This window comes from Choloepus didactylus, chromosome 17 (genome assembly GCF_015220235.1).
Source record: "Choloepus didactylus isolate mChoDid1 chromosome 17, mChoDid1.pri, whole genome shotgun sequence".
Taxonomy (NCBI): Eukaryota; Metazoa; Chordata; class Mammalia; order Pilosa; family Megalonychidae; genus Choloepus; species Choloepus didactylus.
This window is the reverse complement of record NC_051323.1, coordinates 45,324,643-45,350,516: the sequence shown is the minus strand read 5'-3', so window position 1 is coordinate 45,350,516 and position 25,874 is coordinate 45,324,643. Positions and strand designations below refer to the sequence as shown.

General features: G+C 38.4%; 1 protein-coding gene across 1 annotated transcript; it reads left to right on the top strand.

The window, feature by feature from the left end:
* Positions 1-45: 45 nt before the first annotated feature.
* On the top strand, positions 46-25,148 carry CRIPT (CXXC repeat containing interactor of PDZ3 domain). The gene is made up of 5 exons (XM_037807641.1): positions 46-198; positions 16,556-16,621; positions 17,273-17,327; positions 21,150-21,253; positions 23,979-25,148. The coding sequence occupies exons 1-5, from the start codon at positions 183-185 to the stop codon at positions 24,041-24,043; spliced, it is 306 nt and encodes a 101-aa protein (XP_037663569.1). The 5' UTR covers positions 46-182; the 3' UTR covers positions 24,044-25,148.
* The last annotated feature ends 726 nt before the right edge of the window (positions 25,149-25,874 follow it).

The window sequence follows — 25,874 nt, the reverse complement described above, 5'->3', positions numbered from 1 at the left end:
GCAGCCCCGCCCACCCGCTCGCGTTCTTTCCTCCCGCGGCTTCTCCCTGTGTAGGAAAGGAAGGAGCGTAAGGTTTAGGGGTCGGAAGTGGATTGACGTAACCCGGAAGGGAATCCTTCCCAGGCTGTAGTGTTTATGTTTTCAAGTTGCTACTGCTACTTCCGAGAACCGTCGGTGGAAGGATGGTGTGCGAGAAATGTGAGTTAAGAGGCCGCTTCTCCGGGAAGTGGAGGCCGGGAGACCCTAACTGCACTTACCTTAGACCTTTGCCCTTTCTTTATTTTTCCTTCTACCACTGGTCTCTGATTCTTGCCCTGTCTCTTCCTACCCTGCCATTTGACCATTCCTGCCCTTTCTTCAGCGATCCTATAGTCCTTTGTATTTTCCCTTTATAATGGTCTTAATTCTGCACCTCGTTGTGTATCTCCGTTGTTTCCCCCCAGCGCTGGTTCTCACCCCATATAGCTTCTTGACTGACTTTCTCGCCTCACAGACCCTCAGTTGGAATGTACCTTAAAAATTGCTTCTACAGTAGCGACTATAGAAGGACGTCCAGTTAAATTTGAATTTCAGATAAATATGTCTCATTCAGTATATAAAACTTGGCCGCATTTGCTGCTCCTTTCTATTGTAAATGTTTTATCCCATGCTTTACTAGGACATGCTTCGTTAAAACATTATTCGTTGTTTATCTGAAATTCAAATTTAACTGGGCATCCTGTATTTTATCCAGAAATCCTAGGTCAGCATCCCATCTAATGGCTTATACACTCCTTACTTAAATACTTACAGTTTGGGGCTGGGGATTGGGGCCCCTCACCACCTTCGAGACGGTATATGTAGACCTCGTTTGCTTTTAGAAAAGTTTATCCCCTTATAATTAGCACCCAGCGATTCTAATGCAAATCCTTGAGATTGCCAGAAGACATTGTATGGCTTTCTGATCTCACAGCTGTTTAGATTTTTAAAAACAGCTGTCATATTCCCAAGTCTCCCTTTCCTCAGGCTAAACATACCTGGCCTTTATCTTTCTTCCTGTGATATAGTTTCAAGTCTCTTATCATCCTGGTTACTGTATAATGAACTTTGGAGACAGACACCCATGGGTTTGAATCACAGTTCTTAATATTGGGTGAAAGAATGGGCATAGATGGGTTATTTAATATTTCTTGGCTCATGAGATTTTGTGAGAATTAAATGAGATAATGTAGGTAGTGCTTGCTATAAACGTGTCTGGGTGTGGATGCAAAACTGGTAATTTCCATTATATAGTCCCCACCCCCAACATGTGGCACTCAGAATTAAACTCTGCTCCATTCTGTGTGGGGCTGAGTGGAACTAACACATCCTTTTTCTAGTTACTATACCACATACCACTGTTGTCTCCCGTTAAATTTTTTTTTAAATGGCAAATTTGTTGAGATATAATTCACATAAAATTCACCCTTTTAAAATATACTATTATGGTTTTTAGTATATTCACAGAGTTGTGCAGCCATCACCACAATCAGTTTTAGAACATTTGCATCACCCCCAAAAGCATGTTAAGTTTTTGATATTGACATCCTTTAACTCTTTCCCATCCTACACTTAAGCAGTTTTTTGGTTTTGTTTGTTTTTTGGGTGAATGTGATGGAAATATTTTTAGATGATACATCTGCCCTGAAGTCTTTGATCTTACGGTGTGCAGTTCTTAAGTGCAATTCTTAGCTTTCCATGTAATCTGTGCTAATTCTGTACATTTTAACTTTTTAGAGGGCAGGAATTCTACCTGGTTTAACGTGTATGTATGTACTGCCTCTTATACTGTAAGTGCTTTGTCCCAGGGAAATTGAGGATACTGGGTAAATTTTGAGAGTTAATTCCTCAGTGTTCATCATAATTTTGGGAATCCAAGATCTGGTGTGGTATTAAAATAAAATACCTGTTTGGTCTGGAACACAATGTGTGTCATAAAAGAGCATTCCATCTTTGTACTATTTTTAACTTCTCTACTCTTCTGTAAGTCTAACCCTTTATTTTCTGTTTGATCCAATACCTTTCAACCTTCTGTCTTCTTATTCTTCAAATAAAAATACACCGTCTTTCTTATATTTTTCATATCTCTCAGTCTATCAGCTCATTCCACTTATCCTATAAATAAACTCAGATCTCTCCTATACAAAAAACTACATTCTCAAGCAACCTTCACCATAAAATTTTTTAAATACTTGACTATGTTTTTTGCCTACAAATTTTCACTATTGTTTCTTAGCACTTTTCCCTACAAGCTGACTTTCACCTTACCACACTACTGGAAGAACTTTCAAAAGTTCACTGTCAATCTCTTAGTCATCAAGTTCGAAGACCTTTTTTCCATCCTCTTCTGTTCCTCTGTAGCTTTGATTCTTTGACTAGCTTTTCCTTGAACTTACTTCTTCTTAGGTTTCTTTACCATTATGCTCACCAAGTTTTCATATTTCTCCTTCCTGCCTTAAAGTAGATGTCTCCCGATGATCTGACTTTAACCCTCTTTTTTTCACTCCTTTTTACTTTTTTCTTTGAAAATGTTTGGGTTCAAATAGACCCTGTGCAGATAAATGTCTAATCCCCATCTCAAGCCTTGATTTCTCTCCTACTTAAGCACCAATTGAACATTTTTCTTCCAAACAATACTGAGAAGCTCTACCTGGTTGTTATCTGTTAGTTTAATTCTTGGAAGATTGAATTCATCATCATGTTTCACAAATCTGTACTTTTCTCCACCATTTAATGACATCGTAATCCTACCGGTCCCCCATTCACGAAGTCTTAATCAACTCTCATCCATTCCCCCATTCCTTTGTAAGCCTACATCCAACTGTTGCAATGTCCTGTTTATTTTACTTCCATACTGTACTTCAGGTTTTCCCTAGCCTCCCATTTCCCACTCAGTCTCTAGCTGAGATCCCCATCATTCAGACTTAGACTAATATGATCCCTTTCCATCAGCTCTCTTCTCCCTCAAACTGTTCTCCCTGCCTCTAGACTCTCCTGTCTCTAAATGATACTATGTGCAAGTAAGGGCCACTGGGAAAGTTGCACAAATGAACCTGTGGAACCTTTAAAAAGTCTTGATTCCTAATCTCTTGAGATCTTTAATACTGTTCATCAGTCTTTCATTTATCTTTAGTCAGCTCTCTCACCTATTCTCCTTAATGACTCTTCCAAACCTTCCAGTTACTTTAAGCTTTCCCTACCTTCATCTAACTCATTCTCTGTTGACATATACCTTCTTACAGCTATAAGAAAATTGAGGTTATCAGATGGGAACATTCTCAACTTCTCACTTTCACTATACCTGTAAACATATCTGCCTCTTTCCCTTTCCTTATTCAAGGTATGTTCTTCTCATTTGTCTTTATTCTCATCCCCTCCCACCTGTATTAGTTTCCTAGGGCTGCTGTAACATATTACCACAAATTGGGTTGCTTAAAACAACAGAAATTTATTCTCGTGCAGTCCAGGAAGCTGGAAGTCTGAAATCAAGGTATTGGCAGAGTTGGTTCCTTCAGGAGGCTGTGAGGGAAAAACCATCTCATGCCTCTGTCCTATCTTCTAGCAGTTGTCAGTAATCCCTTGGCATTCCTTAGTTTGAGGACCCATCACTCCAGTCTCTGCCTCCATCTTCAAATGGCCTTCTTCTCTACTGTGTGCAAATTATCTTCTCCTGTTTTTAAATAAAGACCTCAGACCAGGATGCTTTCATCTTGAGATCCTTAACTAATCACACCTGCAAAGGCACTATTTCCAAATGAAGTCACATTCTGAGGTTCTGGAGAGTTTCTGGGTAGACATGAATTTTTTTTTGTGGGGGAGGACACTGTTCCACCCATGACATCGTCTCTTCCTAGTCCTTTATTTGTGATTATCTCCTTGTTCTAGTTTGCTAATGCTGCAGAATGCAAAACACCGGAGATGGACAGGCTTTTATAAAATGGGGGTTTATTTCGCTACACAGTTACAGTCTTAAGGCCACAAAGCGTCCAAGGTAACACCTCAGCAATCGGGTACCTTCACCGGAGGATGGCCAACGGCGTCCGGAGAACCTCTGTTAGCTAGGAAGGCAGCTGGCATCTGCTCCAAAGCTCCAGCCTCAAAATGGCTTTCTCCCAGGACGTTCCTCTCTAGCAAGCTTACTCCTCTTCAAAACATCACTCCCAGCTGCACTCCCTTCCTCTCTTTGAGTCAGCTCATTTATATAGCTCCACTGATCAAGGCCCACCCTGAATGGGCAGGGCCATGCCTCCATGGGAACATCCCATCAGAATCACTACCCACAGCTGCATGGGGCACATCCCAAGCAAATCTAACCAGCACCAAATATCTGCCCCAACAAGACTACAAAGATAATGGCATTTGGGGGACCCAATACATTCAAACCGGCACACTCCTCTAGAGTCTTTAATTAGCTCCCTCTTCCATATACAAATTCTCAAGTCTTTCTCAATCTAAAAAATTTAAACCTTGTCTCCATCTTTCCCTATTGCAATTTCTTACCTTCTCTCTTCATTCATGCAAGAAGTATTTATTTTACTCTTACTAAATTCAGTGCACTAGCCCCCAAGGGTAAGGGCCTTATTGATCATCATGCCAGGATGTGGCTTAAAGTAAGCACAACAGATGTTTGAATTGCACCTAAATAGAAGTAATGGCTATCATTTTCCCATTTAAAAAGCCTTAATAAACTCCCAGTGTCCACAGAATAGTGCTTGGGTTTCTATATTAGGAGCCTGTAATTTAGGACCCTCCTCAATAAGATCCTAGCATCGGAGGCGGGGCAAGATGGCAGACTGGTGAGCTGTATGTTTTAGTTACTCCTCCAGGAAAGTAGGTAAAAAGCCAGGAACTGCGTGGACTGGACACCACAGAGCAATCTGTCTTTGGGCATACTTCATACAACACTCATGAAAACGTGGAACTGCTGAGATCAGCGAAATCTGTAAGTTTTTGCGGCCAGGGGACCCGCGCCCCTCCCTGCCAGGCTCAGTCCCGGGGGAGGAGGGGCTGTCAGCTCCAGGAAGGAGAAGGGAGAATTGCAGTGGCTGCTCTCATCGGAAACTCATTCTACTGATTCAAACTCCAACCATAGATAGACTGAGGCCAGACACCAGAGACTCTGAGAGCAGCCAGCCCAGCAGAGAGGAGACGGGCATAGAAGGAAAACAACACGAGAAGCTCCAAAGTAAAAGCAGAGGATTTTTGGAGTTCTGGTGAACACAGAAAGGGGAAGGGCGGAGATCAGGCCTTGAGGCGCATATGCAAATCCCGAAGCAAGGCTGATCTCTCTGCCCAGGGCACCTTTCCTTAATGGCCCTGGTTGCTTTGTCTATTAGCATTTCAATAACCCATTAGATCCCTGAGGAGGGCCGTTTTTTTTTTTTTTTTTAAATCCTTTTTGCTTTTTCTAAAACAATTACTCTAAGAAGCTCAATACAGAAAGCTTCAAAGAATTGCAATTTGGGCACGTCAAGTCAAGAGCAGAACTAAGAGAGCTCTGAGACAAAAGGCAATAATCCAGTGGCTGAGAAAATTCACTAAACAACACAACTTCCCAAGAAAAGGGGGGTGTCCGCTCACAGCCACCATCCTGGTGGACAGGAAACACTCCTGCCCATCGCCAGCCCCATAGCCCAGAGCTGCCCCAGACAACCCAGTGTGACGGAAGTGCTTCAAATAACAGGCACACACCACAAAACTGGGCGTGGACATTAGCCTTCCCTGCAACCTCAGCTGAATGTCCCAGAGCTGGGAAGGGGGAGCAGTGTGAATTAACAGAGCCCCATTCAGCCATCATTTGAGCAGACTGGGAGCCTCCCAACACAGCCCAGCAGCCCAGAACTGCCCTGGGGGGACGGCACTCACCTGTGACATAGCACAGTCATCCCTCAACAGAGGACCCGGGGTGCACAGCCTGGAAGAGCGGCCCACTTGCAAGTCTCAGGAGCCATACGCCAATACCAAAGACTTGTGGGTCAGTGGCAGAGACAAACTGTGGCAGGACTGAACTGAAGGATTAGACTATTGCAGTAGCTTTAAAACTCTAGGATCACCAGGGAGATTTGATTGTTAGGGCCACCCCCCCTCCCCGACTGCCCAGAAACACGCCCCACATACAGGGCAGGCAACACCAACTACACACGCAAGCTTGGGACACCAATTGGGCCCCACAAGACTCACTCCCCCACTCACCAAAAAGGCTAGGCAGGGGAGATCTGGCTTGTGGAGAACAGGTGGCTCGTGGACGCCACCTGCTGGTTAGTTAGAGAAAGTGTACTCCACGAAGCTGTAGATCTGATAAATTAGAGATAAGGACTTCAACTGGTCTACAAACCCTAAAAGAACCCTATCAAGGACAGCAAATGCCACGAGGCCAAAAACAACAGAAAATTATAAAGCATATGAAAAAACCAGACGATATGGATAACCCAAGCCCAAGCACCCAAATCAAAAGACCAGAAGAGACACACCTAGAGCAGCTACTCAAAGATCTAAAGATGAACAATGAGACCCTAGTACGGGATATGAAGGAAATCAAGAAGACCCTAGAAGAGCATAAAGAAGACATTGCAAGACTAAATAAAAAAATGGATGATCTTATGGAAATTAAAGAAACTGTTGACCAAATTAAAAAGATTCTGGACACTCATAGTACAAGACTAGAGGAAGTTGAACAACGAATCAGTGACCTGGAAGATGACAGAATGGAAAATGAAAGCATAAAAGAAAGAATGGGGAAAAAAATTGAAAAACTCGAAATGGACCTCAGGGATATGATAGATAATATGAAACGTCCGAATATAAGACTCATTGGTGTCCCAGAAGGGGAAGAAAAGGGTAAAGGTCTAGGAAGAGTATTCAAAGAAATTGTTGGGGAAAACTTCCCAAATCTTCTAAACAACATAAATACACAAATCATAAATGCTCAGCGAACTCCAAATAGAATAAATCCAAAAAAACCCACTCCGAGACATATACTGATCACACTGTCAAACATAGAAGAGAAGGAGCAAGTTCTGAAAGCAGCAAGAGAAAAGCAATTCACCACATACAAAGGAAACAGCATAAGACTAAGTAGTGACTACTCAGCAGCCACCATGGAGGCGAGAAGGCAATGGCACGATATATTTAAAATTCTGAGAGAGAGGAATTTCCAGCCAAGAATACTTTATCCAGCAAAGCTCTCCTTCAAATTTGAGGGAGAGCTTAAATTTTTCACAGACAAAGAAATGCTGAGAGAATTTGCTAACAAGAGACCTGCCCTACTGGAGATACTAAAGGGAGCCCTACAGACAGAGAAACAAAGACAGGACAGAGAGACTTGGAGAAAGGTTCAGTACTAAAGAGATTCGGTATGGGTACAATAAAGGATATTAATAGAGAGAGGGAAAAATATGGCAAACATAATCCAAAGGATAAGATGGCCGATTCAAGAAATGCCTTCACGGTTTTAACGTTGAATGTAAATGGATTAAACTCCCCAATTAAAAGACATTGATTAGCAGAATGGATCAAAGAAAATGAACCATCAATATGTTGCATACAAGAGACTCATCTTAGACACAGGGACACAAAGAAACTGAAAGTGAAAGGATGGAAAAAAATATTTCATGCAAGCTACAGCCAAAAGAAAGCAGGTGTAGTAATATTAATCTCAGATAAAATAGACTTCAAATGCAGGGATGTTTTGAGAGACCAAGAAGGCCACTACATACTAGTAAAAGGGGCAATTCAACAAGAAGAAATAACAATCGTAAATGTCTATGCACCCAATCAAGGTGCCACAAAATACATGAGAGAAACACTTGCAAAACTAAAGGAAGCAATTGATGTTTCCACAATAATTGTGGGAGACTTCAACACATCACTCTCTCCTATAGATAGATCAACCAGACAGAAGACCAATAAGGAAATTGAAAACCTAAACAATCTGATAAATGAATTAGATTTAACAGACATCTACAGGACATTACATCCCAAATCACCAGGATACACATACTTTTCTAGTGCTCACGGAACTTTCTCCAGAATAGATCATATGCTGGGACATAAAACAAGCCTCAATAAATTTAAAAAGATTGAAATTATTCAAAGCACATTCTCTGACCACAATGGAATACAATTAGAAGTCAATAACCATCAGAGACTTAGAAAATTCACAAATACCTGGAGGTTAAACAACACACTCCTAAACAATCAGTGGGTTAAAGAAGAAATAGCAAGAGAAATTGCTAAATATATAGAGACGAATGAAAATGAGAACACAACATACCAAAACCTATGGGATGCAGCAAAAGCAGTGCTAAGGGGGAAATTTATAGCACTAAATGCATATATTAAAAAGGAAGAAAGAGCCAAAATCAAAGAACTAATGGATCAACTGAAGAAGCTAGAAAATGAACAGCAAACCAATCCTAAACCAAGTAGAAGAAAAGAAATAACAAGGATTAAAGCAGAAATAAATGACATAGAGAACAAAAAAACAATAGAAAGGATAAATATCACCAAAAGTTGGTTCTTTGAGAAGATCAACAAGATTGACAAGCCCCTAGCTAGACTGACAAAATCAAAAAGAGAGAAGACCCATATAAACAAAATAATGAATGAAAAAGGTGACATAACTGCAGATCCTGAAGAAATTAAAAAATTATAAGAGGATATTATGAACAACTGTATGGCAACAAACTGGATAATGTAGAAGAAATGGACAATTTCCTGGAAACATATGAACAACCTAGACTGACCAGAGAAGAAATAGAAGACCTCAACCAACCCATCACAAGCAAAGAGATCCAATCAGTCATCAAAAATCTTCCCACAAATAAATGCCCAGGGCCAGATGGCTTCACAGGGGAATTCTACCAAACTTTCCAGAAAGAACTGACACCAATCTTACTCAAACTCTTTCAAAACATTGAAAAAAATGGAACACTACCTAACTCATTTTATGAAGCTAACATCAATCTAATACCAAAACCAGGCAAAGATGCTACAAAAAAGGAAAACTATCGGCCAATCTCCCTAATGAATATAGATGCAAAAATCCTCAACAAAATACTTGCAAATCGAATCCAAAGACACATTAAAAAAATCATACACCATGACCAAGTGGGGTTCATTCCAGGCATGCAAGGATGGTTCAACATCAGAAAAACAATCAATGTATTACAACACATTAAAAACTCGAAAGGGAAAAATCAATTGATCATCTCAATAGATGCTGAAAAAGCATTTGACAAAATCCAACATCCCTTTTTGATAAAAACACTTCAAAAGGTAGGAATTGAAGGAAACTTCCTCAACATGATAAAGAGCATATATGAAAAACCCACAGCCAGCATAGTACTCAATGGTGAGAGACTGAAAGCCTTCCCTCTAAGATCAGGAACAAGACAAGGATGCCCGCTGTCACCACTGTTATTCAACATTGTGCTGGAAGTGCTAGCCAGGGCAATCCGGCAAGACAAAGAAATAAAAGGCATCCAAATTGGAAAAGAAGAAGTAAAACTGTCATTGTTTGCAGATGATATGATCTTATATCTAGAAAACCCTGAGAAATCAACGATACACCTACTAGAGCTAATAAACAAATTTAGCAAAGTAGCGGGATACAAGATTAATGCACATAAGTCAGTAATGTTTCTATATGCTAGAAATGAACAAACTGAAGAGACACTCAAGAAAAAGATACCATTTTCAATAGCAACTAAAAAAATCAAGTACCTAGGAATCAACTTAACCAAAGATGTAAAAGACCTATACAAAGAAAACTACATAACTCTACTAAAAGAAATAGAAGGGGACCTTAAAAGATGGAAAAATATTCCATGTTCATGGATAGGAAGGCTAAATGTCATTAAGATGTCAATTCTACCCAAACTCATCTACAGATTCAATGCAATCCCAATCAAAATTCCAACAACCTACTTTGCAGACTTGGAAAAGCTAGTTATCAAATTTATTTGGAAAGGGAAGATGCCTCGAATTGCTAAAGACACTCTAAAAAAGAAAAACGAAGTGGGAGGACTTACACTCCCTGACTTTGAAGCTTATTATAAAGCCACAGTTGCCAAGACAGCATGGTACTGGCACAAAGATAGACATATAGATCAATGGAATCGAATTGAGAATTCAGAGATAGACCCTCAGATCTATGGCCGACTGATCTTTGATAAGGCCCCCAAAGTCACCGAACTGAGCCATAATGGTCTTTTCAACAAATGGGGCTGGGAGAGTTGGATATCCATATCCAAAAGAATGAAAGAGGACCCCTACCTCACCCCCTACACAAAAATTAACTCAAAATGGACCAAAGATCTCAATATAAAAGAAAGTACCATAAAACTCCTAGAAGATAATGTAGGAAAACATCTTCAAGACCTTGTATTAGGAGGCCACTTCCTAGACTTTACACCCAAAGCACAAGCAACAAAAGAGAAAATAGATAAATGGGAACTCCTCAAGCTTAGAAGTTTCTGCACCTCAAAGGAATTTCTCAAAAAGGTAAAGAGGCAGCCAACTCAATGGGAAAAAATTTTTGGAAACCATGTATCTGACAAAAGACTGATATCTTGCATATACAAAGAAATCCTACAACTCAATGACAATAGTACAGACAGCCCAATTATAAAATGGGCAAAAGATATGAAAAGACAGTTCTCTGAAGAGGAAATACAAATGGCCAAGAAACACATGAAAAAATGTTCAGCTTCACTAGCTATTAGAGAGATGCAAATTAAGACCACAATGAGATACCATCTAACACCGGTTAGAATGGCTCCCATTAAACAAACAGGAAACTACAAATGCTGGAGGGGATGTGGAGAAATTGGAACTCTTATTCATTGTTGGTGGGACTGTATAATGGTTCAGCCACTCTGGAAGTCAGTCTGGCAGTTCCTTAGAAAACTAGATATAGAGCTACCATTCGATCCAGCGATTGCACTCCTCGGTATATACCCGGAAGATCGGAAAGCAGTGACACGAACAGATATCTGCACGCCAATGTTCATAGCAGCATTATTCACAATTGCCAAGAGATGGAAACAACCCAAATGTCCTTCAACAGATGAGTGGATAAATAAAATGTGGTATATACACACGATGGAATACTACGCGGCAGTAAGAAGGAACGATCTGGTGAAACATATGACAACATGGATGAACCTTGAGGACGTAATGCTGAGCGAAATAAGCCAGGCACAAAAAGAGAAATATTATATGCTACCACTAATGTGAACTTTGAAAAATGTAAAACAAATGGTTTATAATGTAGAATGTAGGGGAACTAGCAGTAGAGAGCAATTAAGGAAGGGGGAACAATAATCCAGGAAGAACAGATAAGCTATTTAACGTTCTGGGGATGCCCAGAAATGACTATGGTCTGTTAATTTCTGATGGTTGTAGTAGGAACAAGTTCACTGAAATGTTGCTATATTATGTAACTTTCTTGGGGTAAAGTAGGAACATGTTGGAAGTTAAGCAGTTATCTTAGGTTAGTTGTCTTTTTCTTACTCCCTTGCTATGGTCTCTTTGAAATGCTCTTTTATTGTATGTTTGTTTTCTTTTTAACTTTTTTTTTCATACAGGTGATTTGAAAAAAGAAGGGAAAGTTAAAAAAAAAAAAAAAAAAAAAAAAAGAAAAAAGACAAACAAGGGAAAAAAAAAAAAAAAAAAAAAAGATGTAGTGCCCCCTTGAGGAGCCTGTGGAGAATGCAGGGGTATTCGCCTACCCCACCTCCATGGTTGCTAACATGACCACAGACATAGGGGACTGGTGGTTTGATGGGTTGAGCCCTCTACCATAAGTTTTACCCTTGGGAAGACGGTTGCTGCAAAGGAGAGGCTAGGCCTCCCTGTATTTGTGCCTAAGAGTCTCCTCCTGAATGCCTCTTTGTTGCTCAGATGTGGCCCTCTCTCTCTGGCTAAGCCAACTTGAAAGGTGAAATCACTGCCCTCCCCCCTACGTGGGATCAGACACCCAGGGAAGTGAATCTCCCTGGCAACGTGGAATATGACTCCCAGGGAGGAATGTAGACCTGGCACCGTGGGACGGAGAACATCTTCTTGACCAAAAGGGGGATGTGAAAGGAAATGAAATAAGCTTCAGTGGCAGAGAGATTCCAAAAGGAGCCGAGAGGTCACTCTGGTGGGCACTCTTATGCACACTTTAGACAACCCTTTTTAGGTTCTAAAGAATTGGGGTAGCTGGTGGTGGATACCTGAAACTATCAAACTACAACCCAGAACCCATGAATCTCGAAGACAGTTGTATAAAAATGTAGCTTATGAGGGGTGACAATGGGATTGGGAAAGCCATAAGGACCAAACACCACTTTGTCTAGTTTATGGATGGATGTGTAGAAAAGTAGGGGAAGGAAACAAACAGACAAAGGTACCCAGTGTTCTTTTTTACTTCAATTGCTCTTTTTCACTCTAATTATTATTCTTGTTATTTTTGTGTGTGTGCTAATGAAGGTGTCAGGGATTGATTTAGGTGATGAATGTACAACTATGTAATGGTACTGTAAACAATCGAAAGTACAATTTGTTTTGTATGACTGCGTGGTATGTGAATATATCTCAATAAAATGATGATAAAAAAAAAAAAAAAAAAAAGATCCTAGCATCTCTTTCCATCTTCATGTTCATTGACCCTTATCCTCTTTATGTTTTGGCCAAACCACACTACTTTGTGTCCTTGTGTATACTTTTCATGAGCCTTCTTTGAGCTTTCCTTGCCTTTCTTCAAGGTGTGTTCTTAGTCTGATTTGCCTTCATCCTCTTTCCTCCTTCTCTTTCATCATAGTTCCATTACCATATATTTGAACCTTCTCTATTCCTTACTCCTCAAACTTTCCTGGGTTTCCCTAGCCAAGATTATTTCTTCCTCTGTGGAATTTCTCCTAGTTCTTTATTTAACTCTCAATTATTATCCTTTTATTTTCTAGCTTATGTTTTGGTTGAATGGGTCTTAAACTTTTTTGGGTCTCTGACCCCTTTGAGAATCTGATGAATGCTATTGGATGTGCATCTTAATTTCCTGTTGCTAAGATGAATACTATCCAATATGTTGGCTCAACAACAGGAATTTATTGGCTCGCAGTATCAGAGGCTACAAAGCTTGCTTCCTCCCAGGGTTGGTAGCTGTGCCAGTTTGGATATGTTATATTCCCCCAAAAGCCATGTTTTAATCCAGTTTTATGGGATTTTTGGATTAGGTTGTTTCCATGGAGATGTGACTCACCCAACTATAGGTGATACTTTTGATTCGATTATTTCCATGGAGATTTGGCCCCCCCCATTCAGCATGGGTCTTAATTATACTGGAGTCCTTTAAAAGGAGCAGACCCAGACGCTTGCTGATGCTTTGAGATGCTGGCCCAGAGTTTGCTCTGGAGAAGCTAAAACATCCCAAGAGCAGCTGAGAGAGACTTTCGGAGAGACTCTTAGGAGTTGACCCAGATGCTTGCTGATGCTTGGAGACATCTGGAGATGCAGACAGAAGGATGTTTAAAGATGCTAAGCTAAGAGAAACCCAGAGACATTTTAGAGAGTGCCATTTTGAGATGCAACCCAGATGCAAAGGAACAGCATTCACCAGCCATGTGCCTTCTCAGCTGACAGAGGTGTTCTGAACACCATCGGCCATTCTCCAGTGACGGTATCCTCTTGTTGATGCCTTAGTGTGGACACTTTTATGGCCTTAGAACTCTAAATTTGTAACCAAATAAACCCCTTTATAAAAGCCAATCCATTTCTGGTATTTTGCATAAGGCACCATTAGCAAACTGGAACAGTAGCTTTGTCACTGGTCAGCAGCCTTGGGTTCCTTGGCTTTTCTTTCACATAGCAATATCTTCTCCTTTCTCTTCCAGGTTCCCCCTGACTTCCTACTTTCAGCTTCTCCTCATGGCTTTCTCTATGTCTGAATTTCTTCTGCTGCTTATAAAAAACTCTAGTAATCCAGTTAAGACTCACCCTCATTCAGTGGGGCCACACCTTAACAAAAATAACATCTTCAAGATCTTATTTACAATGGTGTTTCGGTTTGCTAAAGCTGTCAGAATGCAATATACCAGAAGTGGATTGATTTTTAACAATGGGGATTTATTAAGTTACAAGTTGCAATTCTAAGACCGTGAACATGTCCAAATTACACATTAGCAAAAGGATACCTTCTCTGAAGAAAGGCTGCTGGCATTTGGGGTTTCTCTGTCAGATAGCAAGGCACATGGCCAGCGTCTGCTGGTCCTTCGCTCCTGGGTTTTGTTGTTTTCAGCTTCTGATTCCAGTGGCTTTCTCTCTGAGCATCTGTGGACTCTTTCTTAGCAGCTCCAGGGCATTTCTCTCTCTAAGCTTTCTCCAGATGTCTCTACCCTTTATCGTCTAGTAAAGGACTCCAGTAAAGGATTAAGACCCACCTTGAATGGGCTGAGTCACATCTTAATTGAAATAGCCTAACTGAAAGGTCCCACCCACAATTGGTCTACACTCACAAGAACGGATTAAAAGAACATATACTACAAGGGACAGGCTAAGCCTACGTAAAATAGTGCCTAAGTCACCCCCAGAGAACCTCTTTTGTTGCTCAGTTGTGGCCTCTCTCTCTAAGCCAACTCTGCTGGTAAACTCAGTGCCCTCCCCACTACGTGGGATGTGACTCCCAGGGGTGTGGAACTCCCTGGGAATGTGGTTTATGACTCGTGGTGATGAGCATGGCTGGCATTGTGGGATTGAGAAAGCCTTCTTGGACTAAAAGGGGGAAGCGAAATGAAACAAAATAAAGTTTCAGTGGCTGAGAGATCTCGAGTAGAGTCAAGAGGTCATTCTGGAGGTTGTTCCTATGCATTATATAGATATCCCTTTTTAGTTTTCAGTGTGTTGGAATAGCTAGAAGGAAATACCTGAAACTGTTGAACTGCATCCCAATAGCCTTGATTCTTGAAGATGATTATATAACTATATAGTTTACACTGTGTGACTGTGTGATTATGAAAACTTTGTGGGTCCCACTCCCTTTATATAGTGTATACAGATGAATAGAAGAATGAGGACAAAAAGTAAATGAATAATAGGGAGGGATGGGGTGATGGGATGTTTTGGGTGTTCTTTTCCACTTTAACTTTTATTCTTATTCTTTTTTTGTGTATGGTAATGAAAATGTTCAAAAATTGAATGTGGTGATGAATGCACAGCTATATAATGGTTCTGTGAACAACTGATTGTACACCAGGGATGATTGAATGGTATGTGAATATATTGCAATAAAATTTTGAGTTTAAAAAAAAAGAACATAACAGCTCCAAATCAACACAAATGGGTTCAGACTCACAGGAATGCAGGGAAGGAACATGTGTTTCATGGAGTACATAATTCACCCTACCACAATAAACATAATGTTTGGTACAACTTCCCCACCTTGTTCATAGATCTCCTAAGGGCCACTGTTCTTAACCTGGGTATTGTAAGAAATTGTGTACTATAAGATCCTTGAAATCCAGAGCTTTGTCTAATTCATCACTTTATTTTTCTCAGCACTTGGTTGAGTGGTTTTACATCAGAGATGCTTAGTAAATATTTATTGAAGAAATAGATTGGTCAGATTTGTTTAAAGTGTACCTGAACAGTGAAACCCCATGTGCAGGTTTGAATGTATTATGTCCCGCAGAAAAAGCCATGTTCTTTGATGCAGTCTTGTGGGGCAGACATATTACTGGGGATTAAGTTGGAACGTTTGGATTAGGTTATTTCCATGGAAGTGCGCCCCACCCAACTGTGGGTGATAACTCTCATTGGATAATTTCCATGGAGGTGTGGCCCCGCCCATTCAGCATGGGCCTTGATTAGTTTACTGAAGCATTATAAGCTCAGACAGAAGGAGCAAGCTTTGCTACAGCCAAGAGGGACACTTTGAAGAACACACCAGAGCTGAGAGAGTAGTTGCAGAGGATAGACAATCTGAAGACAACCGTTGAAAGCAGACTCTTGCTCCAGAGAAGCTAAGAGAGGACAAATACCCCAAGAGCAACTGAGAGTGACATTTTTGAGGAACTGCAGCCTAGAGAGGAACGTCCTGGGAGAAAGCCATTTTGAAACCAGAACTTGGAGCAGATGCCAGCCACGTGCCTTCCCAGCTAACAGGTTTTCTGGACACCACTGGCCATCCTCCAGTGAAGGTACCTGATTGCTGATGTGTTACCTTGGACGCTTTATGGCCTTAAGACTGTAACTGTGTAACCAAATAAACCCCCTTTTATAAAAGCCAATCCATTTCTGGTGTTTTGCATTCTGGCAGTATTAGCAAACTAGGACACCCTATTGTATCATCTTATTGTCATACACATTTTACCGAAGGGTCTTTTATTCTTTGTCCACAGTTAACATCTTGGGTCTCAGTTCACCAGCCCTTACCCCAGCATTGATGGGCTCCTATTATAATATGACTCTTGACGTCTTGGATACCTTAGGCACAATGTAGTGTATTCATTAGATAGTAAATTCTAATTCCCTCTGCTTTTCCGTCTTGTTAAAACAGGTGAAAAGAAACTTGGTACTGTCATCACTCCAGATACTTGGAAAGATGGCGCAAGGAATACCACAGGTATTTCTTCTTTTACAAAATAGAAATGAAATCAAATACTTTCTGTGAATAATTGTTTACCTGTTACATTATTTGTAAAATGGAACATTATATGTGTATCAACAGTGAATCCTCCCTCAATTTAATGTCTTCTTTTATTTATGATTTTCAAGTGATGAATATATCATAGTATATGGTTTGATTCAGCTTAGAGTTTATATTTAATTCCCCCTCTCCTTACCTGATTTTTATATTCTTGAGCAAATTATTTAAAAGCCTTTTTCACCTTTGTAATCATTAAGTACTTACAGTGAAGCTGTTTCCAGAGGGAAGGGAAAAAATCTTTGATTGTATTCAAGGTTTGCAGCACCAAAGTAGTGGCTTCTAGATTTTACGATAATGAGACTAAATGCAGTTCCATTCCTAAAGTACTACTCTAAGGTCTGAGAAATGAAATAATTGTGTTTTTTATAAATTTGCAATGTTTTCCTAATAATTATTTTCTTTTTAAGTAGTGTTGTAAGAACCTAGCTATTAAATGAGGATTTTAAAAAGTTTTGATATAGATTATTCTATTGATAAGAGGCCAAAGAAGGAACTTTTTAGCTAATTGGTTTTCTTATATAAATATATAGAATTAACCCACTAAAATGTATGTATATTTTGATACAGAAAGTGGTGGAAGAAAGCTGAATGAAAACAAAGCTTTGACGTCAAAAAAAGCAAGGTGGGTATAGGAGCATACATAAAGCAGTCAAATAAATTTCCACTTCTTTTAATACAAGCTTGTCAGAGTGAATTTAGTGTATATCATTCCATTGTGATAAAACTTGCAAAGCCAAACTATCTGTTATCATCTGCTGATATCACTGTTCCTCCTCATTATATCAGTGTATGAAGACATTAGCGCTGCTTTCTTTTTTTTTTTTTTTTTAATCATCATTTTATTGAGATATATTCACATACCACGCAGTCATACAAAACAAATCGTACTTTCGATTGTTCACAGGACCATTACATAGTTGTACATTCATCACCTAAATCAATCCCTGACACCTTCATTAGCACACACACAAAAATAACAAGAATAATAATTAGAGTGAAAAAGAGCAATTGAAGTAAAAAAGAACACTGGGTACCTTTGTCTGTTTGTTTCCTTCCCCTATTTTTCTACTCATCCATCCATAAACTAGACAAAGTGGAGTGTGGTCCTTATGGCTTTCCCAATCCCATTGTCCCCCCTCATAAGCTACATTTTTATACATCTGTCTTCAAGATTCATGGGTTCTGGGTTGTAGTTTGATAGTTTCAGGTATCCACCACCAGCTGCTTTCTTTTTATAATTTCACCTGAAAACATGACTTTTATTATATCTAATTCTTAATTATCCTACAAATCAGAGGCAGTAGGGAAATGTGGAAAGATCATAAGCTTTGGAGTCAGATCAAATTTGAATCTAGACCCTCTGACTGTCTAGCTCTGTGACCTTAAGCAAGTTAAAGTCAGTTTCTTAACTTTTCTGAACTTCAGTTTTCTCAGCTGAGAATGAGAATAAAAATGTGTCCCATCTAAAAAGTAAGTTTTAATACTATGCTTTATTATTTCCAGTCTTAAAATTCCATGAACCCTTCCAGCTACTACCCCATTTCCTTGCTTCTCTTCACAGCAAAAGTTTCAAAAACTTTATCTAGACACTTTCTCAATGTCTTTAAATTCCATTCTCTTCTACCACTCCTTTCAGGCTTTCATCCCCATCACACCAGTGAAACTGTTCTTGTCAACATGATAAATGACATTCAAAACTGATGGCCACTTCTCTATTATCTTACTCTCAACAACTCCCTTTTTCTTGAAACCCTTGATTCTTGTGGCTTCAGGGACACCACACTCCTGATTTTCCTCCCAACTCACTGGCTACTCTTTCTCAATCAGGTGCTTCAGAACTCAATCCTAGACTTTTTTTTTTTTTTTTTTTCTATTTATAATCTCCAGATTTCAAGAAGCTATTCTCTTTCTATCTTGTTATAACAGGTTCAATAGCTCTAAAAATTCACTGTATGCTAATGACTCATAAATTTATATCTCTAATCCTATCCTCTTCCCTGTACTACAGATGTTTATATCCAACTATATACTTGACATATACAATTTGATGTCTAACGTACAACCTCTTTTTCCTTCAATCTTCTTGTCACAGTAGTTGGCACCACTGTCCAATCCAGATGTTCAAACCTAAAAGCTAGAATTCCTCACTGATTTCCTGTTTTTCCCTCATGTCCCATATCCATCAGCAAGTTGTTTTGGCTCTGCCTCCAAAATATATCTTGAACCCACCCATTTCTGTCCATCCCACTGCTCCTGCCCTATTCCAAATCACTGTTATTTCTTACTTGGATAGTGTAATAGCTTTCTAACTATCACCCTGCTTTCTCTCTAGTCCCCTATAGTTCAGACTCCTCCTTTAAAAGGTCATGTAATGCCTGCTTAAACCCTCTATCACCACCCTCCAACCCCCAGTGGTTTTCTTTTTCACATAGAATAAAATCTGAAGCCCCCTACCTGTTCTTATAAGAACCTCTATGGTATGACTGCTGCCGTTTCTCTGACTTCCTGTTGTACCACTCTCCTCTGCATTCATCATGTACAGTCACATCAGATTTACTATCCCACTTCCTTCTGGAAAGGGTCGTTCTTGCTGCTCCCTCTGCCTTGAACTCGCCCCCCTGGAGCTTAGAGAGCTGGCTCTCTGGTATCCAGAATTGCTCCCTCAGCATCAAAAAATAGTATCTTTCCTTCTTCCCCTCATCTCTGCCACACTATCCTGTTTGATTTTACTGCTATCTGAAAAGCTTGCATTTTTATTAGGGCATTTTTTTTTAAATTTATTGCCTATCTTCTCTCAGTAGAATGTCAGCTTAATGAAGGCAGGGGCTTTGCCTATTATGTTCATCCTTGGTGTTTAGAACAGTAACTGGCACATAGTAGGCACTCAGCATAAATTTGCTGGATTAAGAAATACCTGTTTTATGACCTCCCAAATATTAGAAATAATATCAACAATAATAATTCTTCTAATATATATACTACATACAGTGCTTGGCACATAGTAAGTGCTTATTAAATAATGGATATAAAACAGCCCAATAGACTTAATCTTCAGTGCAACATCACATTAGGTATTGTTGATGTCTTCTAAGACCATCCAGTTATTATTGACTAAGTGGTTGTTTGTTCAGATTGTATGGTTTTATATTCTTCCAGTTTCTTTATACTCCCAAACTTATGCTGATATCATTAAGAAGTATATATTACTTTTGGGTCCTCTAAATATCTCACTTTGAAATATACTTCTATATTGCATTAAATTTTATAAGATTGAATTTAAGAAGAGGGCACATTTATAAGGTGTGTCATTCCTTTAAGAAAGAAGCAATTCTGCCAATTAATTGTAAGATTTAGGATGTATTAAAATGTACATATTAGAATGATGAAATACAGTTTTAAGAAAACGTACTCTCCAAACATACAGGTCCAAACAAATTGAACTTATTGAAAGGTAGAACAGTGTCTACATTATCTCCTTTTTGTGGAGAGTAAAGCCACATTCTTTTGGGTTTGGAAAGATTAACGTGTGAAAATGGGCTGTTGTAGTGCGTGCTAAGAAAAGAGACCAGGTCTAGGACAGTGTTGGCATTCAATCTATGAGTATAATTATAATAACTCATTTTGTAAATAGAAGCAGTTTCAAATCAGAGGGTAATTACCAACTGAGGGGGAAGTATTTCTTCTAAAATTATTTTGCTCTTCAGTCACTATGAGATGGCACTTTTATCTAGCAGAAGCCCTTTAATCCAAAGGAACTGGGTTAGTTAATAGGAAATGTCAGTTAAAATAGAGAGTTGTTAAAAGATACACAAACCTTATGTTATTTTGAGCACGTAACTATACATACATTTATCAGTTTTTTGTATCGAGACAAGGCCTTTTGAGTTTGAGTCTACTGATAAGAGTTCTACATGAATTTTCTCACATAAATCATAACCAGAATATGTATTCTTTAAAGTAGGGCAAGAACCAACCCTTGCTAAGTGCTGACCTTTCTATTTAATGATTTTTCCCCAGTTTTTAACAGTTTCCTTCCCCATGCCTAATTCAGTAATGCTTTTAATGATTGACATTTATCTAATGAATTTTATCTAAAGCATTCATCTTACCTTTTGTAAAGTTACCTACTCTTTTTACACTCAGATTTCATCCGTTTTTATAATATTGAATTATATTACACAAGTAATATAAAAATACAGCTGACATAATCAGGTTTGGGAATAAATACAAGGTACTCTTTGTAAGCATGCAATATACATGGAAAGAAAAGAGCTATGCAGGCATTCTGGGGAGTAGCCTCCCAGCAGGAAGAGAGCTAGGCATCAGTTGTGGAATTTAATAGAGGGAATGGAGAGCATGGACTAATCCTATGCATTTCTTAAGTGAGAGTAAGAGAGTTTCTACTGTATTACACATTTTTCTTTCTTTTTAAAAAACTCTCTAGATTTGATCCGTATGGAAAGAATAAATTCTCCACTTGCAGAATTTGTAAAAGTTCTGTGCACCAACCAGGTTCTCATTACTGTCAAGGCTGTGCCTATAAAAAGGGTAAGTTTCTTTTATTACTGTTTTTCTATTCTGATCAAACCTACTCCATTTGGTAATGATTTGGATAACATAGAAAAAGAGTAGTTATTTGGTATCGAGATAAGGCCTTTTGAGTTTGAATCTACTGATAAGAGTTCTACATGAATTTTCTCACATAAATCATAACCAGAATATGTATTTCTAGTGTCTTTAAAGTAGTACAAGAACCAACCATTGCTAAGTGCAGAGCCTTTCTACTTAATGATTTTTCCCCAGTTTTTAACAGTTGCCTATTCAAATACTCCTTCAAAGGCAAAATAGAATTAGAATTTGTTCATAGTTAAAAGTATATATTTTCATTTTCTCATTTGTGATGCTGTTAAATTATGTTTCAAGCTTCAAAACTAACTTGATATTAGGGTAGTCACTGCCTAGACACCCCTAAAGATCGAAAAGTGATTAAACTAGAGGAAGGGGTAGCAACAGACAAAATAGGATTTAATAAAGGATTATGAATACTGAAACTTTATATTAATATATATATGTATGTATATGTATTTTTTGGATGCCAGGGTATTATAATAGCTAGAAGGAAATAACTGAAATGGTGGGACAGTAACCTATAACATTCTTTGAAATTTGCTCTAGAGCTATTCGTTGAATTGTGCTTTGAAAGTTAGCGCTTTTCTGTGTATATCCTATATTTCACAGTAGGGAAAGAACTGAAATTGTGGAACTGTAACTCATGACATTTTTTTAAATTACCTACATAACTGCTTGTTAAGCTGTACTTCGAAAGTTAACATCTTTCTATATATATGTTATATTTGACAATAATGGAAATAACTGAAATTGTGGAACTGTAACCCATAACATTCTTTGGAATTAGCTCTGTAACTATTTGTTTTTCTTTTTAATGCAATTTTATTGAGATATATTCACATGTCATACAGTCATCTAATGTGTACAGTCAGTTGTTCACAGTATCATTATATAGTTGTGTATTCATCACCACAATTTTTTATATTAAATTCAGTTTTATTGAAATACATTCACACACCATACAATCATCCATTATATACAATCCACTGTCCACAGTATGATAACATAGTTATGCGTTCATCACCACAATCTATCTCTGAACATTTTCCTTACATCAGAAAGAACCATAACAAGAATAAAAAATAAAAGTGAAAAAAGAACACCCAAATCATCCCCCCATCCCACCCCATTTGTCCTTTAGTTTTTATCCCCATTCCTCCATTCATCCATACACTAGATAAAGGGGGTGTGATCCACAAGGTCTTCACAATCGCACTGTCACCCGTTGTAATCTACATTATTATATAATTGTCTTCAGGAGTCCAGACTGCTGGGTTGGAGTTTGGTAGTTTCAGGTATTTACTTCTAGCTATTCCAATACATTAAAGCCTAAGAGGTGTTATCTATATAGTGCATAAGAATGTCCACCAGAGTGACCTCTCGACTCCATTTGGAATCTCTCAGCCACTGAAACTATTTCGTCTCATTTTGCATCCCCCTTTTGGTCAAGAAGATACTCTCAGTCCCACGATGCCAGGTCCACATTCATCCCTGGGAGTCATACTCTGCGTTGCCAGGGAGATTTACATCCCTGGGAGTTGGGTCCCACGTAGAGGGGAGGGCAGCGAGTTCACCTGTCGAGATGGCTCAGTTAGAGAGAGAGAGGGCCACATCTGAGCAACAAAGAGGTACTCAGGGGGAGACTCTTAGGCACCATTACATACAACTTTAGACTCTCCTTTGTGGTAATGAGCTTCATAAGGGCAAGTCCCATGCTCAAGGGCTCAGCACATCAAACCGCCAGTCCCAATGTTTGTGACAACATCAACACCAGTCCAGGTGAGGATGTCCAACACATCTGCACCTTCCCCCAGATCCTCGGGGCTGGGGAGGGGGAGGCTGGAAATATATTTTTTATTATCTGCCCAAATTACTCTAGGATGTGTCAGTATTTCACTCCAGCCTATACTAACCTACCGTATCTCACTTCCTATTCAAAGTTCCATGCAATTATCACCACAATCAATTTTTTGAACATTTTCATTACTCCAAAAAAATAAGAATAAAAATAAAAGTAAGAAAGAACACCCAAAACATCTCATACTCCCCTCCCATTATTCATTTACTTTTTGTCCCCCTTTTTTCTATTCATCTGTCCATACACTAAATAAAGGGAGTGTGAGCCATAAGGTTTTCACAGTCACACAGTCACACCATATAAGCTATATGGTTATACGATCATCTTCAAGAATCAAGGATACTGGATTGCAGTTCAACTGTTTCAGGTATTTCCTTCCGGCTATTCTAATACCCTAAAAACTAAAAGGGATATCTATATAACGCATAAGAAAAACCTCCAGAATGACCTCTCGACTCCATTTGAAACCTCTCAGCCACTGAAAATTTATTTTGTTTCATTTTGGTCAGGAAGCCTTTCTCAGTCCCACGATGCCAGGTCCAGGCTCATCCCTGGGAGTCATGTCCCGCATTGTCAGGGAGATAGATTTACACCCCTCAGAGTCATGTCCCATGTAGGGGGGAGGGCATGTAACTACTTGTTAAATCATACTTTGAAATTTACTACTGTTATGTATATATGTTAAAGTTCACAGTTAAAAAAAATGCATAAAAAAAAATGACTTGATAAACCAAACAGTTAGTTGGTTTTATGATTTGATTGCTCACATATTTTCTTTTGTTTTAGGCATCTGTGCAATGTGTGGAAAAAAGGTTTTGGATACCAAAAACTACAAGCAAACATCTGTCTAGTTCTAATGAAGTTTCTGACTTTCTATATGATTTTATTTTCTGCTTTAAATTTTTAAGGCATAACATAGATGTTTAAGTTTAAAATAGCATGTTTTAAGACAAGTAATTAAGTTTAAACCAGAAAAGTTGATCGGTATTCATTCTTTTGCTCTCAAGAAGTTCTGAACAGCAAAAATACAACTAGTCTTCTGCCTTAAGTTATTTTCCTTACAAGCATTTTATCAAATTGGAATAAGTGACAAATTTAATGAAAAAACAAAATTCTAGTTCTATAAGCACTTTTTATTTAATATTATTCATATAATTCCTGTTTTCCCCTCCCTCCACTTTTAGGTATAGCAAAGGTGAGAAAATTATTGATATTTTGCTCTGAACTCAGCACGTAGGCCTATAATACTTACCGCATTCCTTTATTGGTTGCATAATTCTTAGAATCAGTAGTCCCTTAATTAATACCAGTTTCACAGGGTATTTGAATATTTGAAACCTTTATTGCTGAATGGTCCCTTAGTAATTAGCCCATACTCAAATCAAAGACAAGTTGAATTTGTGATTTTTTAAATTTGTTCTTGAAGCCAGAATACCAGTTCCTTTCATATAAGAACGGGAACACAAGTAACCCCCATGTGTCCAGAGGCATGCACTGTATTTCAGAACAACACATATACACACATTACCTTGAATTCAGACTATTGTGAAAGACAGAACAGTGTTTGTCCATGATGACATGTCATGAAAATGAATCGCCACTCCTTGGGAAAGCTCTTTGAAGCAGAAACCAAACTTTTTGATACCCCCTCCCCCCAAAAAAAGAAATAAATAGAAATAACAAACATCTTGACTCTTTTTTATAACATTGACTGCTGCAAGACTATTTTTGAGGTTTCAAAGAAGGGTTTTTTGAATGCTGCCTTAAGAGATTCAGGACTTCTGCTTTTGAGACCTGCAGCCTACTATGGGAGAACAAAAAAGTATTTATTGCCAACAGGAGTATACATAACTACCTATCACTGTATAAAATGTGTAGAATAGGTGATGTGACAATATACATGGTATAGATACTGCATTTTTGTTTTAAGATTATTATTAAAAGTATTTAAAGTTTTACCTGTTTAAATTCTCTGCAAGGTTTTTAAAATATTTTTTCTTGTTAGGATATCCCCCACAATTATAAGGATAATGCAGAAATACAATAAATAACAGTAGCTCTTTGGACAGGAATTATCATCTCATGCTTTGACCAATTTGAGATTTTTAGTTAAAAACATAACATGGGACCTGTAAGAAGACCGGTTAGAGTTTGTCCCAGATCCACTAAAATTTGGGTTGGTTGACTTCGGGAAAAGTATGTATCTTGGATTTCAACTGAGATCTGGGCTTTCATAAACTCACATTTCATATTCATGCATTGAGTAGTCTGCTTCCATGAATGGGATCTGGTGGCCAGACTCAGGTACTCTAATGATTTTTGTTAGTATTACTTCTCAGAACTAAATATAAGTATTACAGATCTTCATATTGTCAAAATAATAATATTGCCATAAATTGAGTAGAAATAGCGGTTATTAGATGAGAAAGAAAATCCCTAAAAAAGAAAACATGAACATAAAATGTTTTTTTAAAGGAAGGGATAAAATAAATAAAGATGACAAAATTAAGGCCAAACATATCTTTTATTAAACTAAATGTAAAAGTGATAAAATAACCTATTAAAAGAATCTCAGATTGTATTTTTTTAATTAAATTCAGTTAGATTGTATTTAAAAAAAAACAAAATTAGAAGCAAATAACAATAGAACACTTCCTTAGTAAATTTTATATGTTCATTGGA